Source organism: Heterocephalus glaber, unplaced genomic scaffold (genome assembly GCF_053883595.1).
Source record: "Heterocephalus glaber isolate CG9 unplaced genomic scaffold, H.glaber_assembly_v1.0 deba00000122, whole genome shotgun sequence".
NCBI lineage: Eukaryota > Metazoa > Chordata > Mammalia > Rodentia > Bathyergidae > Heterocephalus > Heterocephalus glaber.
In genome coordinates this window covers 84,266,272-84,284,083 of record NW_028258138.1, presented here as the reverse complement: position 1 = coordinate 84,284,083, position 17,812 = coordinate 84,266,272, and the positions used below count along the sequence as shown (strand labels likewise).

Below are 17,812 nucleotides of genomic sequence, written 5' to 3'. Positions count from 1 at the left end.
TCTCTCTTTTTTTTTGTTAAACTCAGGAAAAGTGCTCTCTGAAGTCAGATAGGTTTGGATTTGAATCTTGCACCATATCGTGCTGTCTTTGTGGTCTTGGGCTCATTTATAAGTTTCCCAGGGCTCCATGTCCCCAGGGGTAACATGAGGCACATTATGACCTGTCACAGTTTGGATGAGTGTGTAAGAAACCTCGGGAAGGTCACACAGGCCAAAGCCTGACACCAACACGTGTTCCGTTCACTTTAATTACCTGGCCCACTGCGTTCCCCCGACACCCTGCCCTCTTGCCCTTCGTCAATCCTGGACCCAGTGTGCACCAAAACCCCAGGGTTACACCTCAGTAAGAATGTGTCCTGGAAGCTTTGATCCTTTGATCCTAAATGAAATGAGCAGGTGACCCTTGACCTAAAGCCTGTCCCTTGGAAGAGGGACTTTGGTGGCAGAAAAGCACTGTTTCCCCTAGGAAAGGAGAACTGAGTCCCACTCCACTCTTGGCCACCAGTGAGCCAAAGCAAAGGTGAGAACCAGATACCTTAGAAGCTTCCAGGACCTCCTCCTTGTGTCCCCAAACATTTCCAGTGCAGAGCCTTAATCCCCTCCACCCCCAGCTGGGTGCTGAAAACTGACCCAGTGGCATTGTGATGCTAAGCCCAGCTACTGCCACCCCAGGTGACAGCTACACCTGTGATTCTGGCCAGCTGCCCATGCACCCAGAGCACCTGTGCCTCCTGCATGCTTTGCCCTGCCCTGTGCCCATGGCCCTTCGCCAGGTACAGAACAGGGAAACCAAGGGCTTCCTGGACAAGGTCAACTGCGTTCCCTCGGGATTATGCTGCGTGCAAAGCCCAGATCCAGGCCCTGTGGAGATGCAGAGCTGCAGTGGCTCTGGAGGAGGGGAGAGGTGACCACCGGACGAGGAGGGAGCAGAGTATGCAGGGTATGGCATCGGGCCGGTCTTGGGCCTACACATGGGGGGCTTCGGAGCTGCTCATGCGGGCCTGGGACTGGAAGCACCTAGTCAGGGGGGACCTCTAAGGAAAAGTAAGTATTCCTCAAGGATACATCCCAGTGGAAACACCTGAGAGAAACAGGGTCGCCGTGACCCCAGGCAGAGGCAAAATGGGCCTCACCAACAGGCACAGGACCTCTCTTTGCCCCGCCCTCGGTCATAGGAAAGGGAAGCCCATTCCATGACCACTGGACCTGGGGAGCTGAGGAAGAGCACCCAGGCCCCTGCAGGTTCACGGTGCTTCTCGGGAGATGCTCCTGACCCTGATCCTGACTAGAGGGCCCAGGTCTCCTCGCCCGTCCCCTCAGGCAGCTCAGGGGCCATCTCCAGCAGTGACTGGAACTGCCCACCTGTCCAGTTAGAGCTCCTGAGCGCGCTTTGCCCCCTGAGTCCGCCATGCCCCCGGCCCCGCTGCTGCTTCTGCAGGGAACCAGCGCAGAGTTTGTTCGGCCTCGGCACTCTGCTGCCACCTCAAAGTCCCTCTCCTCAGGACTGCCAGCTGCTCTCTTCAAATTGTTCTTTACAGAGAGTGACTCATGCTCCAGAATCCCTTCACAGGGTGGGAAATAATGTAGAAAATACTCTGATTTGAGCAATTGCTATGTGACCCACTTAACTGACATTGGATGGGAGAGGAGAGTCCTAATTACCTAGCACTTTTACCCCATTTCTATTGTTTTCTGCTCAAAGGTCATGAGGTAGCAGAATTTGCAAGCTAAGATTATACATATTTACCTATGTCTTCCACCAGGCTGCGATCCCCCAGGGCACAGAACCACCTTACAGGATAAGCCAGTTGGAACTACCATTGGTCGGGCGTGCCAAACCGCTGGGGCCTCCGATAGCATGGCTGGGGAGACAGTGCAGTCCTCACCCCACCTCTTGAGCTCTCCCCCTGCTTACGCTCAAAATAGCTTTTCCTTTGTGGTTTTTATTTGTAGCAAAGCATCTTCTCCCCAGGCCACCTGAGCACCTGGGAGCCAGCTTCCTGCTTGTCTTCCTTTCCATCCCATAGGGACAGTCTTGCTGGTTCTTCAGGGCTAACTGGCCCTGGTCCTGCTCATAATAGAAAGTGTCCATCTCTGACAATCACACAGCCCTTCTCATCTAGCAACTGATTGATATTTACCTGCCCCATCAACAAAGCTGTCAACACTATTCCGGATTTGTGTTGGATGTGGGTTCGTGCTTGGCAGAGTCTGGTTCCGTCCGAGGGTCTCGTGTTCCCCCTTGAAGTGAGGACCTCAGAGTAGAAGGGAGACTCTTAGAGAAGGGGGCAGGAAAGACAAAGAGGCTCTGGGCTGTAAAAATAATCAAAGAATGTCACACACGTGTGTGAATATGCCAACCAGAGCCTACCATTCTGCACAACCTGCATGCACTAATAATGTAAAGATCAAATTACAAAGATAGAAATGAGAAAAGCAAGTCTTTGGGTTCAGAGTTGAAGTGAGAGTTCCAGCTGTCAGGCCAGAATGCTCATGTTGGAGAGAGGAGATGATGCCACACATGGCAGAAAAGGCTGCGCCAAGGTGAGTGGTAACCAACACAGATGCAGGCAGCTGAGCCAAGTGCAGTGGCTCACGCCTGTGTTCCTAGTGCTCTGAGAGGCTGAGGCAGGAAGATCACAAATCTGAACCCAGCCTGGGGCAATTAGCAACTTAGCAAGACCAAAGGCAACTATTTGTATAAATTAGATACGTAGAAAAGAAAGGCAATTGTTAACATACAATGAGTACAATTATTACTGTGTAAGTGCAGGCCCTGGGATGGCCCTGGGGTGTTTCAGCTTAGTCCCTTCTTCTCCTTCCACCACAGAAACCAAATGATCGGGACCATAAAGTAAGGGTGGCCCTGGGCAACGGCCTGCGTGCAGACGTGTGGAGAGAATTCATCAGGAGATTTGGGGACATCCAAATCTACGAGTTCTATGCTTCCACGGAAGGCAACATCGGGTTTCTGAATTACCCGAGGAAGATCGGCGCGATTGGAAGAATGAACTACCTGCAAAAAGTTAAGTTGTTGGAAAATGGTTTGCAGCGTACAGAGATTTCTTAAAAGTTGTGTCCTGCTGGTGCGGTTGTCAGAATTTCAGACAGCATCAGAGCCAGGTTCCATCTGCGTCACCAAGAAAATTCTGGCTCTTTCTCTGTGACAATGACCTCAAAAAAGGTCATCTCTGTTAAAAACATTTCACTTTCTGTTAATAACAACTCCCTATTCCTTGGCCATCTGCAATTACATGGAGTTGTTCAGGAAGACTTGGGCGTGATAGAGCTGAAGCTGCTGATTCTCGAGTCCCTGGCCCCTGGGGAGGCTGCAGCTCCCCCTGCCTGAGCTGTGGGCTCCCTCGTGCTGAAGTTGGGCACAGATGTTGTTTAAGAGCAGTGCAGACATAAGACCCAATATTTACAAGGTGTGATCAAAAAATATAGTGACTTGGGATTTTAAAAATTTATGACAGTAAAAGACACATTACCATGAATCCCCCTCCAAATCCTCCCTTGCTTCAAACACTCGCATCCCATCGTCCGTGCCACTTTCTGCAGCAGCTCTGGCATCCTCTTCCCTGAGTGTCTTTAGTTCCACTGTCGTGGCTGCCTCGATGACCTGAATAGCTTAAAATGTTGACATTTCACCGTCATTTTGACTGAGGTTGCCAGAGGTTGCAGGGCGCCAGATCCGGTGAATAAGGTAGATGAGGACTCACTGTCAGGTTTTTACAAACCTGCCTTTCCATTGGATGGCACTTGGCAGTGGTATTCACCGTATCTTTTTATTACACCTCCTAAAGACACCCAGAAAATTTTGACATTATTCCAAATAAGTAAGATCTATATTTGTTGACAATGTGTTTTTTAATGAAGTTATCTGCTCCTGCTAAAGTGTATGATCGGTTACTTGATCCAATGGACTTGAGTGTAAATTTGAAATGGATACATTAATCATGACTAACAATTACATACAAAGACTGCCATATTTGCAATTTTCCATTAGCAGGGAAAATAATATATTTAAGCCAGGGCATGGTGGCACACACCTATAATCCCAGCACGTGGGAGGCTGAGGCAGGAGGATTGCTATGAGTTCAAGAGCAGCCCAGGCTACATAGTGAGTTCAAGTCCAGCCTGAGCTACACAACAAGACCCTGTCTCAAAAAAAAAAAAAAAAAAAAAAAAAATATATATATATATATATACATTTAGTATCAGTCTTACAGAATTATTTACATTAACATCAGTGGTAATTTGCATATTGTATATTAACTACGATAGAGTTTTAATAATTTTATACTCAAAAGCCTGAAATAATTTTACCTTTTATCCCTAAAAACATTGCAGAGCATGTCCCTACCAATGTGAAGTATCTAATGGTAGCATAGGAATATAAAGTTATACAAGATTTTGAAAACCCATTCACAATATGTCCACCAAAATACATGTATAAGAATGCTCCTAGCAGACTTTATAATAATCCAAAACCAGAAATCATCCTAGTACCCATTAACAGGAGGGTAAGTAAGCTGTAGTATATTTTACCCATTAAGAGGAGATTAAATAAATTGTACATTTATTCAAGGGAAAACTAGGCAGCAATAAAAATGGGTCATGGGGGCTAGAGATGACCACTCAGTGGTACAGCACTTGCCTAGAATAATGAGACCCTGGGTTCAATCCCCAGCACTGCAAAAAAGGAATTCAAAACTAAAAAAAAGAACAGAAAAACACTCATAGAAACCCTGACATGCAGGGATGAATATTCACACACATACCCAGTGAAAGAAGCAGAAATAAAAGCATGTACTTGTTTCATTTATTTGAGGTTTAAAATTAAGAGTGATGGAAGTCAGAATAATGGTTAGGGTCATGAAAGGAGTTGGAGGAAAGTGAAATGAAAATATTTCACATCTTAATCAAGGTGATAATTCCATAGGTTTATACAAATGCAAGATGTCACTAAGATATGTGTGCTTTATGTACTGTATATAATAAAGTTTATGAAACTGAAAAGATTTCTACTCACATTGATATGTTTTAATCTTGCCAGAAAGCCTCATGTTATGAGCTGATTAAATACGATGTGGAGAAAGATGAACCTGTCCACGATGAGAACGGCTTTTGCATCAGAGTTCCTAAAGGTACCGTGGACTTTTGCTCAGTTAACCTGTGCCTTTCCTTACCTCAGCCACGTGAATTTTAAGGACCAACATATTATTTACCAGAGTGGAGAAAAAAGAGGTGCAATTAAGTACCCTCAAAACAGCTACAGAAATTTCAGAGAGGGCCGCTTTACCACTAAATAAAACAGGATGGTAGTTTCGCAGCTAGCTTAACAACTTCTTCCTGATCAGGTCAGTGTTTTGTGGGACGAGAGAGATGATTATGATTACAAAACTGAGTGTGAGGTGGGCTTTTCCTCTGACTTTAACTTCCATGCATTTGTCTAGCTATATGCATGAATCATTCCGTAAGTGATCAGTGTGAAATAGTTACACGTGTGGCCGTATAGAACAATGTTCACCACATGTGTGTATAGGATACATATGTATGTAGTCTACATGAATATGTGCATGAAGAAAATACTTCCTGCAGCCAGTGGCTTGCAGGCCATCAGTTTTAAGAAAAGGTTGATAATAAAAATGTACTTATCTCTAGCACACAAAATACTAATTTCCTTTTCTCCGTCTTAGGCGAGGTCGGACTGCTGGTTTGCAAAATCACACAACTTACGCCCTTTAATGGCTATGCTGGAAGAAAGAACCAAACAGAGAAGAAGAAACTGAGAGACGTCTTTAAGAAAGGCGATGTCTATTTCAACAGCGGAGACCTCTTAATGATCGACCATGACAACTTCATCTACTTCCATGACCGAGTCGGAGATACGTTTCGGTTGGTTTCTCTGAATCTTCCAAAGCAAATGCATGCACAGCTTGGCCTACCCCTAAATCAGAACTCGTTCCATCCAGGCTGTAGGGCCTCACTTCCGCCCATCTTTGGTGTGTCGGTCCCACCTCCTGGATTCCCAGAGCATGGGTGTCGCCTTGAGTGGTGCCATTACCGTGGCTGAGCCACACTGGGCAGGACTGAGACAGGAAACCTGACTCTCATATTCTGGAGCTTAAAATCCATCCAGCCACCCTCAGGTGTCCTTTCTTAGTGGCACTCTTGGAGCAGCGGGGATTGTCACATGTTTCTGATGGTGGCTCTTCTTCAGGTAAAATCAAATGCAAATGAACACGGAGCTAATCTGGATGAAGAGGAGCTAAAGGGTGCAGAGCCTGTCCCCTCCCCTCCTCCCTCCTGTCTCCCATCTGTTTTCCACAGGATGGTGGAAAGTGAGCTTAATGGGCTGGGAAGTCCTGCAGCCTCAGGGCGTCCTGCATGAGCTCCCTGAGGACAGGCGGCCTTGGGTCTGCTTGCCCACCCCTGGCATCTAGTACAGTCCCTGCTGCATGTGGTCAGTTTTGACAGGAAGGAACGAGGCAGGGACGGAAGTTGTCTGACTACAGCAGAAAGGTGGCGGTTGAATGAGGAGAGCCAGGCTCCCAGGTCCCCGCCCTGTGCCCAGCAGGGCTAGCCAGGCCGCAAGCGGTTCCTCACTTCAACTCTTCTCACCCATTGCCCGAGGCTCCTGGAGATCCTCGGGGCACCTTCACCCCTAACAGTCCGTGATCCAGGGTCCACCTCTTCATTTTATGCCACCTTCATGGTATTAAGGAGATACTTCCGGGAGCCCAAAGGAATTTTTTTATATAAAATAAAATTCAGTTCTTTAGTAAGTGAAAAATAGCACATGGGGGGGGCTTTAACATTAACATTACCAAAAAGTATGATTTTTTTCTTTTAATTAAAGGCTGTCGTAATGCCATGAGACTTTGAAATACAAATATGAAAATCCATTAAATAGTAATTTACTAATTGAATTAAATAGAGACTTGTTAGTAGATGAGAAAATTGAGAGACCTAAATAGAGCAAAAGTCAATCTGACATATTTCTGATTTCTAGTGCCTTTCTTAGCCCAGGCTGAGAACACTGTCCTGTCCATCCTATTTCCTGTGGCAAGACTAGAATTCCACATTTTGTTACCTGGGTCTGGGCCTTTACCTCTTGTGCCCCAAGCAGAATGCCTTGACTAAACTGGGGGCTCAGGGGGCCAAGATGCAGATGGTGAGACCAGCCCCCACCCCAAGAAGCTGGGAAAGAGACTGCTCTCTGCCCTTGCAGCCTGGCCAGCAAGCATCAGTGACTCTGCTTTCCTTGCAGGTGGAAAGGGGAGAACGTGGCCACCACTGAGGTCGCTGACATCATGGGCCTGGTTGAGTTTGTCCAGGAGGTGAATGTGTACGGAGTGCCCGTGCCAGGTATGTTCCAGACAGGAGCCCACACCTGATGCATCCAGCTTCTGAACATCACTGTAGCCCCACCAGGGTGACTCTCATTGCTGTACTGTCCTCCAGCTGGAGAATTCAGCAACTCTTCAAGCCACCAGGGAGTGGGGGGCTCCTGTCTGCTTTGTGTTCCACTGTAACAGCCCCTCGGTGTTCCTAAGCTGGCCTCCTCTGCAGCACTGCTGCCGGGCACACTAAATCCCCTGGACAAAGCCAGGTGTGGTGGCACACACCTATAAGTGATCCCAGCATGTGGGAGGCTGAGACAGTTCGAGGCCAGCCTGGGCTACAGCGTGAGCTGAAGTCCAGCCTGAACTGCATAGCAAGACCCTGTCTCAAAAACAAAAAACAGGTAGAAATACAAAATTCCCCTTTCATGAGCTGTGAGAGTTACGTATGAAATTTATTCTTTATTTTCACTGTCCAGTCTGGCCACCAAGACCACCATGTGGCTGTTACATTTGAAGTGTGGCTAATGCTGCTGAGGGGTTGAAGCTTTCATCTTAGTTTATGTCATTTCCAGTCTTAATAGCCACCACGAGCAGGGGCTGCCACATTGGATGGAGAACCTCTGGCCGGAAGTGACCTCTAGACCACTGGTGCTGTAGACTGGAAACTTCCTCCTGGAGCTGCACAATCCCAAACAGACTTCTGGGAGCTGGGCCAGAGGCCTGAGACCTGCAGGCCCACCTGCCCCTTGGTCAGCATTGCACAAGCAGAGCAGGAAACACAGAGCTGGAAAATGTGAGAGCTCTGTCGCATCCACTGCCACTTTCATTCATGACTTCGGAGCCAGAGGGTCTGCCTTGCTCTTTCAGATAGAAAGCAAACCAAATGAGGCAGCCATTCTTTGAAAATGTTTTCCTTTTGTGTTTTGCCTTCCTTGGAGCTGTAGATAAACACCCAGTCCCCATGGGAGAGATTTCAAAAGCTGGGCCCCAGGTGACGGGGACAGCTCCCGCCCCCTCTCTGATTACAGCTAAACAGCTCAGGGAAGCGGACTGGGCTCCACCAGCAGGCGCCTAATTACCACTGTTCTCACAAGAAAACAGGCGTAATTGTTCTCAACCCCTCTCCACTGTTTTCTCTGCAGAGCTGTTTCTCTAGAGACCTGGGCAGGAACCAAGAATGGGAAGGCACCCAATAGCCCCACCCTGCGCCTGTCACCCTCCAGCCCGAAGCTTCTCTGCCATGCCACAGGCAAAGCTATTAGGAAACTTGATTAAATAAATAAGTCTCCAAGGTGGTGTTTGTGCCTGGAGACTCAAAGGACTAAAGAGCCAACTAAAGAGCCTGAGCTCAGTTATTCGTGATGGGGTCAGGGACTTTCCACCACAGTCCAGAAAAAACTCCCCTCAGCCACCCTTAGTCCTGTGTCCTAATCAGGTGTCGTTGTCCAGACCACTGAGAAGGATGCTGGTGCCACAGAAGATGGGCTCCTCTGGTTCCTGACCCTGCCTAGTGTCTGCTTGACCTTGGACAAGTCTCTTAAGGTCTTCATGTCCGTTTCTTCATCTGTAAAATGGAGATGACATCTGTACCTCTGTGAGGGCTAAATGAGAAGTCATAAAACACACTTAGAATAGGCCTGGATTCAGCCAGTGTGTAGCTATCATTATTATTACCATTAGTATATTCACCTTAGAATAACCTAATATATATTTAATTTTTCTTTTTTGGGGGGGGGTACGGGGGATTGAACTCAGGACCTTGAGCTTTCAAGGCAGGCGGCAGAATCACTGAGCTAAATCCCTGGCCCTGATTTTTCTTTTTTAGAGAGAGGATCTCACTATGTGGTCTAAATTGGCCTTGAACTCACTATGTAGCCCAGGCTGGCCTTGAACTCTCAGTGATCCTCCAGCTCAACCTGCTGGGATTAGAGCCATGTGTCACCATGCTCTTACAGGAAATAATAATCAGAGATGAAATATGAAATATTATATCTCCCAACCTGTTAGCTGTCTGATACACTGAGTTCTTGTTCTCTAAAACTTGTAGAATGAGTTCTAGGAACAAAAGAAGTCTGAGTAGGAAGATATTTATTGGTAGGAAAGCTCCTGAGAGGCAGGAGGGGTCCTGAGTGGGTAGCCGGGGACCCCACTTCACAGAGGAGTTTCATAGAGTGGAACCCACGTGGGTACAATGTGGGCCACAGCCATGGTCATCCAGTAAGGTTACAAGTACAGTCACTTAGGTAATGGTGGTCCAGTTGGGAAACAAGTCACGTAACAAGAGTGGGTGGAAGGAACAAAGATTCTCCTGGGAAGTGGTAGGTCCAGAGGTTTCTGGTCACCACCGGGGGCTGATGTCCACCTAGGCTTCATTAGGCCCGGTGTTTGTTCTTTGGGAAAGTGTGCAGGTCTGGTCATCTTGTCTTAATCTTGAGGCCTGGTTTTCAGCCAGTGTGTCTCTGATGTAGCTGTGATGTGTTTCACCTTTGTCCTGACTCTCGAGGACCCAGCCTTATCTGACTGCCTGTAATATTTCTACCTAACTCATCTATCTATAATAATTCCAGCTTTAACATATATTTGAAATTAAAATTCCAGCTATCCAAAAGAAACCTGTGTTAATGGTCTCCATCCACAAAGCCTCACACAGTAAATAAACAGCCAAACACATCTAATGTTTTCTCACTTACTTCTAGGTCATGAGGGACGAATTGGCATGGCCTCAATCAAGATGAAAGAAAACTATGAATTTGATGGAAAGAAGCTCTTTAAACACATTGCCGATTACCTGCCCACCTATGCAAGGCCACGCTTTCTGCGAATACAGGTGAGGCTCCTCATCAGTAGCAATTTTCTTCTGTCAGAGACCCCGGTCTCTTAGCAAACAGGTCCCTTTCTCCCGGGGTGACTTTTACCAAATTTTCACTACCTTATTCAGGAAGCTCAGAAAGAAGTGTTGTGTTTCAAGAAAGAAGCAAAAGTATCAGAAAATACAGCAAGCAGAAATCGACCCTAATCCCTTTCTCCCTAAAATGACAGGCTAGCTTATTCACAATAGTCTTAGCAAATAACTCACAAAACTCTGTTTGATGAAGTATGGCACTTCAAGTAGAAATATTCTAACTTTCCTAGTTGCCTTTTCAATTTGAAAGAGTACAGAAAATACTGAATTCCATCTATGGCCATACCACCATGAATGTGCCTGATCTCGTCTGATCTTGGAAGCTAAGCAGGGTCGGGCCTGGTTAGTACTTGGATGGGAGAAACTACTGAATTCCTCCACCTTTCTACAGGGGAAAATTCAACCGGGCATCGTTATCCAGTTGGAACTGCTCAACTGTCACTGCTGGAGGGTGTTTTGTTTTTTCTTTCTCAAACTTTCACCCTTTTCATTAGTTTAACATTCTGACTTTCAGATTCGGAGGCTCTGTGATTCCCTAACTGAAGGCCTGAGAAAAGGAGTCAGGATTCTCCACATAGTTGAGTCTGTAGTACTCCTTCTATTGATGTCCATAAAGTGCTAGCATTGGCTTTGCAACCAGATGCTAACGAGATGTGAAAATGAAATATCTTCAGGTGTCTCAGTGATCTCCGAAGGGGGTCTTCAGTCTAACAGACTGGGATGGCCGAGCTTTTGTGTGTGAATGAGCCCCCCGCCCTTCCCACATTAGCCAAGATGTTCCAGCAATTCCTGCAGCCTGAAAAGCTCCAGGTGCCACCCCTCTTAAAATCTAAAGGCTCTGAAGGAATAAAAACAAATACAGCACAGAAGACCCCTCATGAACTTCTGGAAACAGGCTCTTGGGGGTCATAAAAACTCACACTCAGTTCCTGCAGTACCCAGAGTCACCAGTGAGTTTCCAAACCCCATGCCCCATCCTTGCCTGTCTCCCTGCACCCTCGTCTATTGCAAAGCATAACCCATGTGGATGCATCTTTTTCAGGACACCATCGAGATCACTGGAACTTTTAAACACCGCAAAGTGATCCTTGCGGAGGAAGGCTTTAATCCCACCGTCATCAAAGATGCCATGTATTTCTTGGACGACACAGCAAAGACATATGTGCCTATGACTGAGGACATTTATAATGCCATCAGTAACAAAACTCTGAAGCTGTGAGCATTCCCAGAAGGATGATTCATCACCTTTCAGGAAGAAGCTGAATGGACCTAGCACAGCCACTTGATATAATCCAACTTTAATTTGATTGAAGATAAAGGGGGGCAGTTTTTTAGGAAATTACACTTACCAGTAAAAGGAGAGTTTTTTTAGAGGTAATTATTTTTTCAATATGAACTTACCATTTGTATTTGCATACTGAGCTTGTTGGAGGGAGGGTCTTGGTTTTTTTTTTTAATAGATAATAAAATAGATGAACACCAACATATGAAATGGCACTATTGCTTGTGTTCTTTGCCAACTTTTTCTAAATGCAAACCCTGTATCACTTACTCCATAGTCACATTGGGAACTTGCCAGAGGGAAATGGTCTAGGTCAAAAGTGACGGAGGAGAGGGAAGGTGGACTAGCAATGGGCGATCCAGTGGGAAGGAAGCCAGCTCCAGTAGAAAGAAGCCAGGTCTCCACACCCAAAAGCATCCTGGCCACCGGATACAAACACAGCAGCCTAAGTCTTTGCATCAGAGCTCTCTACACAAAAGGTGTTCAGTAAATATTTCTCAGCTACATTGAGGGTTGTGAGGTCATGTGTCTTTGGGACTCTCATAAGTAACGAGAGACACGGGTCACAAATGAGTGTTGGGGACGGCCAGCACTCAGCTAGCTCCAGTCAGCTAATTCTTGCCACACAGGAATACAGGTCAGGTTCTGCTGGGGTCTCCTAATTATTCAGAAAACAGAAACCCAGATCTTTATGTAATCTCCCATTTTCAAATACAAAGTCTCAACATTTTTGAAACTTCCATGTATCTCAAACAAAATGTATTTGTAGACAGATGAGCCCCGCTCTGCAGGCACCCCCTCACTCACATGAGAGAAGAGGCGCTCCCCAGGCCAGGGCTGGTTCCGCCCTCCACCAGCCTCCTGCCCTCCAGCCCCGTTGGTGGGGCCTGGGCCCTTGGATGTGGCACGGGAGCACTGGGGCCTTCTGGGGTCACCTCCAGACAAGCCTCCTCCTCACCCTCAGCTGCCTCCGCACTGTGGTCCAGGCCCCCCACGGGCCTCATGTATTCAGAGGCAGGGCTTCAGAAGGCAGTTGGATCCTGGGGCCGCCACAGCTGAATGTGCTGCTGGGAGGTGGGCCCTCTTGGAGCTGGGTCACTGCAGGTGTGACCTTGAAGGGTGTTTCTCCCTCCTCTGCCTCCTCCCTTAACTCCGCTTCCGGGTCACCATGATGAGAACACTCTCCTCCACCAAACCCTTCCTCCATGCCCTTCCTGCCTAGAGTCCTGCCAACCACCTGAGACAAAATAAACCTCTCCTCCTTTACATTATAGGTCCCAGCCACAAGGTGCTCCCTTCCTGAGTACAAGTCCCATGCTGCTGCAAGGGTCAGCAGCCACCATGCCAGAAGCAGGTCCCTGGGGGGAGTGCTCAAGGGGGCTGTCCTTGCCCAGAGCTGGTGCTAAGGGGCCATGGTCACCAAGTCCTAGTCCAGAAAGAGACCAGTCACCCCATGTCCCTGATTCCATGGCGATTCCTTCCTGGAGGACATCATCAGCTGACCGGGAGCTGCCAGGGAGCCCCGATTCCCCACAGTTCAGGCCCCACGGGGATCCTTGCTGACACGTGACCCGGCACAGTACTAGACACACCTTCAACTTCTCCACTCCTCCTGCTGACTTCTAAGAAGACCAGAATCCCTGTCCGCACTTATGATGCCCTAACAATAAACATTTCCTGATAGGCAAAGGGACTTAAGGGGACAAGAGAAAGATTCAGATATGCAACATCTTTGTGAATTTTTCCAATAATTTACAATGATCATTGCTTCTGTGTCAGTGCCTGCAATTTTTTTGCAAATTCTTTCTGCCTCTGATTTATTGATGTCCCGGTGAGAATTTGAACCCAGGTGATGGGAGGTGGCACAGCCTGTGTTCTTGAGAACCTCACGTTGTGCAACTGTGTGATGAGGAATCTTCCAAGTGAAAGAGGTCACCAGCAGCAATGTCATGCTAGGTCACCAGAGGTGCCTTTTCAGATGAAAGGTCAGCTCTTACACCATTAGCAGCCAGAACACTGGTGTCCTGCAGCTAGAGTCTGCCAGGCCCTGACCTCCTGTCACCTGTGTTTTGAATCATGTAGTTACCATAGAAACTCAGAAATCTGTGTCCTTATATCCCCACTAGCTCTGACTCACTTCCTTGGCCTCCCATTCCCCCAAACTGCCAATTCTTGGGTTTGTGTGTGTGGAAACAAAAGCAAGCTACCACCAGGGAGAAGTAATAAATTCTCAAGGCTGATTTTCCACCCAGGTGCAGTGATACACGCCTGTAATGCCAGCTACTGGGGAGGCTGAGGCCGGAGGATCATGAGTTCAAGACCGGTTTAAGCAACTTAGCAAAAGTCTCTCTTAAAATAAAAAATGAAAAGGGGCCAGGGATTTAGCTCAGTGGTTTTGCCAACTGCTGCGCAAGCACAAGTACCCAAGTTCGATCCCCAGTACCAAAAATAAATAAATAAATAAATAAATAATGAAAAGGGGCCGGGGATTTAGTTCAGTGGTTTCACCACCTGCTGCGCAAGCTCAAGGACCCAAGTTCGATCCCCGGTACCAAAAACATTTTTTAAATTTTTTAATTTAAAAAAATGAAAAGGGCTAGGAATGTAAGTGAGTGGTAGGGTGCTTGCCTGATGAGTGTGAGGTTGTCAGTTCACTAGGGGTATTACAGACAGATGAGTTAGGTAGAAATATTACAGGCAGTCAGATAGGGCTGGGTCCTCCAGAGTCAGGACAAAGGTGAAACATATCACAGCTGCATCGGAGACACATTGGCTGAAAACCAGGCCTCAAGATTAAGACAAGATGACCAGACCTGCACACTTCCTCAGAGAACAAACACTGGGCCTAATGAAGCCTAGGCGAACATCAGCCCCCGGTGGTGACCAGAAACCTCTGGACCTCCCACTTCCCAGGAGAATCTTTGTTCCTTCCACCCATGCTTGTTACGTGACTTGTTTCCCAACTGGACCACCATTACCTAAGTGACTGTACTTGTAACCTTACTGGATGACCATGGCTGTGGCCCACATTGTACCCACGTGGGTTCCACTCTATGAAACTCCTCTGTGAAGTGGGGTCCCCGGCTACCCACTCAGGACCCCTCCTGCCTCTCAGGAGCTTTCCTACCAATAAATATCTTCCTACTCAGACTCTTTTGTTCCTAGAACTCATTCTTCAAGTTTTAGAGAACAAGAACTCGGTGTATCATACAGCTAACAGGTTGGGAGATATAATATTTCATATTTCATCTCCGGTATTATTTCCTGTAATGGGGGAAGAAAAATGGACTTTTCTCTTTTAAAAGGGTCAGAAATCGTGTCCGTAGAAATATGTTCACAACTGGCCTTCCTTTGTTTGAAATATAAATGAATTTTTAAAAACACTTAAACTGATATCTGCATAAATCATTCAATAAGCCTGATTTCAAATGCATTGCCTAGAAGTTCATATTCAGTACACAGAGAGGGTGCTACTGGCACAAAATAATTTGTGGGTGAAACTGGGAAGTGAAATAGAAACTAATAAGAATTCACATAAAAAAGGAGACTAGCCAGCAGAGTGAGGCACGCCTGTAATCCCAGCACTCTGGGAGGCTGAGACAGGAGAATTCTACTGGGGACCAGCCATGATATATATAGATCGGTCGGGGGCAGATTATGGCCCCCACAGTCCCAAAGTTGGTGTTGACCTGCCTCAGGAACAGAAGTACTTAAAAGGTTACAGACTTCCTGGCTGTGTGGAAAGCTATAATCACAGCTTCAGCATTCTGTTGAGGGTGATAAAAAATGCAGTCATCCAGGTATGGGGAAGGACCTTAGCCTGTCCCCTTTGAGACGCTAAACTCACTCCCTATCTTCTACCCTAATCTTACTGCAGTCGCTGTCCCTGAAATAGTACACTACTCCCTCCCTTGTGCTTCTTGCTAAGTAATAAAAGTAGACCCAAGGGCTGGGGATTTAGCTCAGTGGTTTTGCCGCCTGCTGTGCAAGCGCAAGGACCCGAGTTCGATCCCCCATACCAAAAAAATGAATAAAAAGCAGGCCCAGGGTGGAGTTCGTGGAAGCCTGTCCACTAGAGACAGATTCCTCCCGGACCCCCTTTCTTTTATTCCCCATCATTCTCCCGACAGGTATTTGGGGGTCTGATCGGCTCTCCATAAATCCCAAGTTTGAGCTCAGCCTAGGCAACTAGCAAATTAGCAAGATCCCATCTCAAAATCAAAAAGAAAAAAGGCTGGGGATGTAGATCCATGTGAAGGCCCTAAGTCCAGTCCCCAGTACTGCAGAAAGATTTTTTTAAATTTGTTAAAGCTGTCCAACCAAGTACAGGGACCCGTCCTCCAAGGTGCTTTGTTAGATGTGTCTCTCTGCACACCCGCTCCACAAGCACCGCGGGTCCTACTGTGACCCGGGGAAGCACTAGCACCAGTGTGATGTGACTCCCACACCTTCAAGGACAGCTGCCTGGGAAGACCCGGGGGAGGAGGCCAGAGTCCTTGCCATGAGCTTGAGCTTCTCTGCATGGCTGCTTGATCATCACACTTGGCGGCTGCCTGAAGTCTGGGAAGAGGTGGTAAACGGGAAAGCAGCCCCGCCTGCATCAGGGGCAGGGCTCTGTGCGGCTGGTTTCGCCCTCCACTGAGCCCGAGCTCATTTGTTTGGATTTCACTGGTCCATCAAACTCTAAGCACCCAGAGACAACGTGTCTGTCCTCATCACCATGTCCTCAGTGCCTAGCACTCAGCAAGCAATAATTTTTTGTTGCCTGTTCATCAAACAACCCTAGGAAGCACATATTTATATCATGTAGCAAGCTTTTTTCTATTTGGAGAAAGAGTTAATTAAATGATCTTTTTTAGCACTACTGGAGATTGAACCCAGGGAGCAATGAGCTCCATTCCCAGCCCTTTCAATTTTTTATTTTAAGACAGGGTCTTGCTAAATTGCCCAAGCTGGGCTCAAACTTGCAAACCTCCTGCATCAGCCTCCAGAGTATAGCTGGGGTTACAGGCATATGCCACCATGCCCAGCATGATTCAGATCTTATAGTTCATGTAGAGCAAATGGTTCTCACATTTGAACACAGAATCACCTTGGAGAAAGAGGGAGACAGAGACAGAAAAATTCAATCATCCTTAAATCTTGTTAAACCTCAAGTGCTGGGTCCCAACCCCAGAACTGGAGCTGGAATTGGAATTGGAATTCTTAACAAGTTCCCATATGAGGCTGATGCTGCTGGTCAGGCACAGGTCTTTGGAACTGTACCGAGACAAAGCACCCCGTGTCACACAGGGACCATGCCTAGCTGGTGCAACTCAGTTCTCAGAGCAGAATTCTCTCCACTCACCTAAGGGTGAGCTCTTAGCTCAGGGTGGCTTCCCTGAAGCTCAGGAGTGGCCCGGCATAAAGCAGCACTTGGTTCTCAGATCTTCCCATCAATTAACATCTTATATTTATTTCTCCGAGGCACACACACCATGTGGTTTGCTATAGCAGAACTACAGCCATCCCAGAGAGCCTCTAGTCACACATCTTTAGTTGATAAAAGAAAAACACAGAGCCCTGAGGCTCATGATTTGCCTAAAGTCACCCAGTGAACCGGCAGCTGACTTCTATCCAGCTCCTGCAGGAAGAAAACATCCTCAGGGCCCAGTTGGTTCTGGGTGTGGTCTGGGACCAGCAGGCTTAGCAGCGTCCTGAACTCTGAAGACACATGAGGTCTCGGGCCCCACCCCAGCCCCACTGAATCAGAAGCCCGGGTATCTGGGTTTAACAACAAGGCTTCCATCTGATGCCGCTGCTGGCCCGCTGCAGAGCCTCTCACCCAGCCTGCGTCACAGGGCGAGCCTCTAAGAGGGCAGGCGACTCTCACACTGCGGTTCCCCATGCACTGCCACACGTTAGTTAGCATCGCCTGGGGAGCTGCCAAAACCCCAAAGTAGCTGGGCATGTGGCACATGTCTGCAATCCCCGGACTTGGGAGACTGAGATGGGAGGACTGTGGCAGGTTCAAGGCCAACCTGAACTACATAGCAAGACCCTGACTCAAAAACAACAACAACAACAAACAACCAAAAAAAGCCCTGGCTCACCCATAACAAGTAGCCAGAGATTTCTAGGAGAGGAAGCTAGGATTCAGAGGTTTTTCTAAAGACCCCCTGGGGGTGATTCCAGGACATTTTTGCAACAGAGAACCCACAGCTTCAAGTCATACAGTTCTGAGTGGGCAAACAGTGCCCACTCCGAACTTACACTTTAAAACCACGGGCTGCCTGC

At 47.5% G+C, this 17,812-nt stretch overlaps 1 protein-coding gene across 1 annotated transcript in view; it reads left to right on the top strand.

The window, feature by feature from the left end:
* Window positions 1-11,746, top strand: part of Slc27a2 (solute carrier family 27 member 2) — a 33,087-nt gene extending 21,341 nt beyond the window's left edge. Inside the window, exons 5-10 of the mRNA XM_004835426.2 lie at window positions 2,831-3,025; window positions 5,060-5,150; window positions 5,703-5,901; window positions 7,277-7,374; window positions 10,049-10,179; window positions 11,297-11,746. Of these exons, the coding sequence (XP_004835483.2) occupies window positions 2,831-3,025; window positions 5,060-5,150; window positions 5,703-5,901; window positions 7,277-7,374; window positions 10,049-10,179; window positions 11,297-11,473 (891 nt within the window). The 3' untranslated portion in view covers window positions 11,474-11,746. The remainder of the gene's footprint in view (window positions 1-2,830; window positions 3,026-5,059; window positions 5,151-5,702; window positions 5,902-7,276; window positions 7,375-10,048; window positions 10,180-11,296) is intronic.
* Window positions 11,747-17,812: the final 6,066 nt, after the last annotated feature.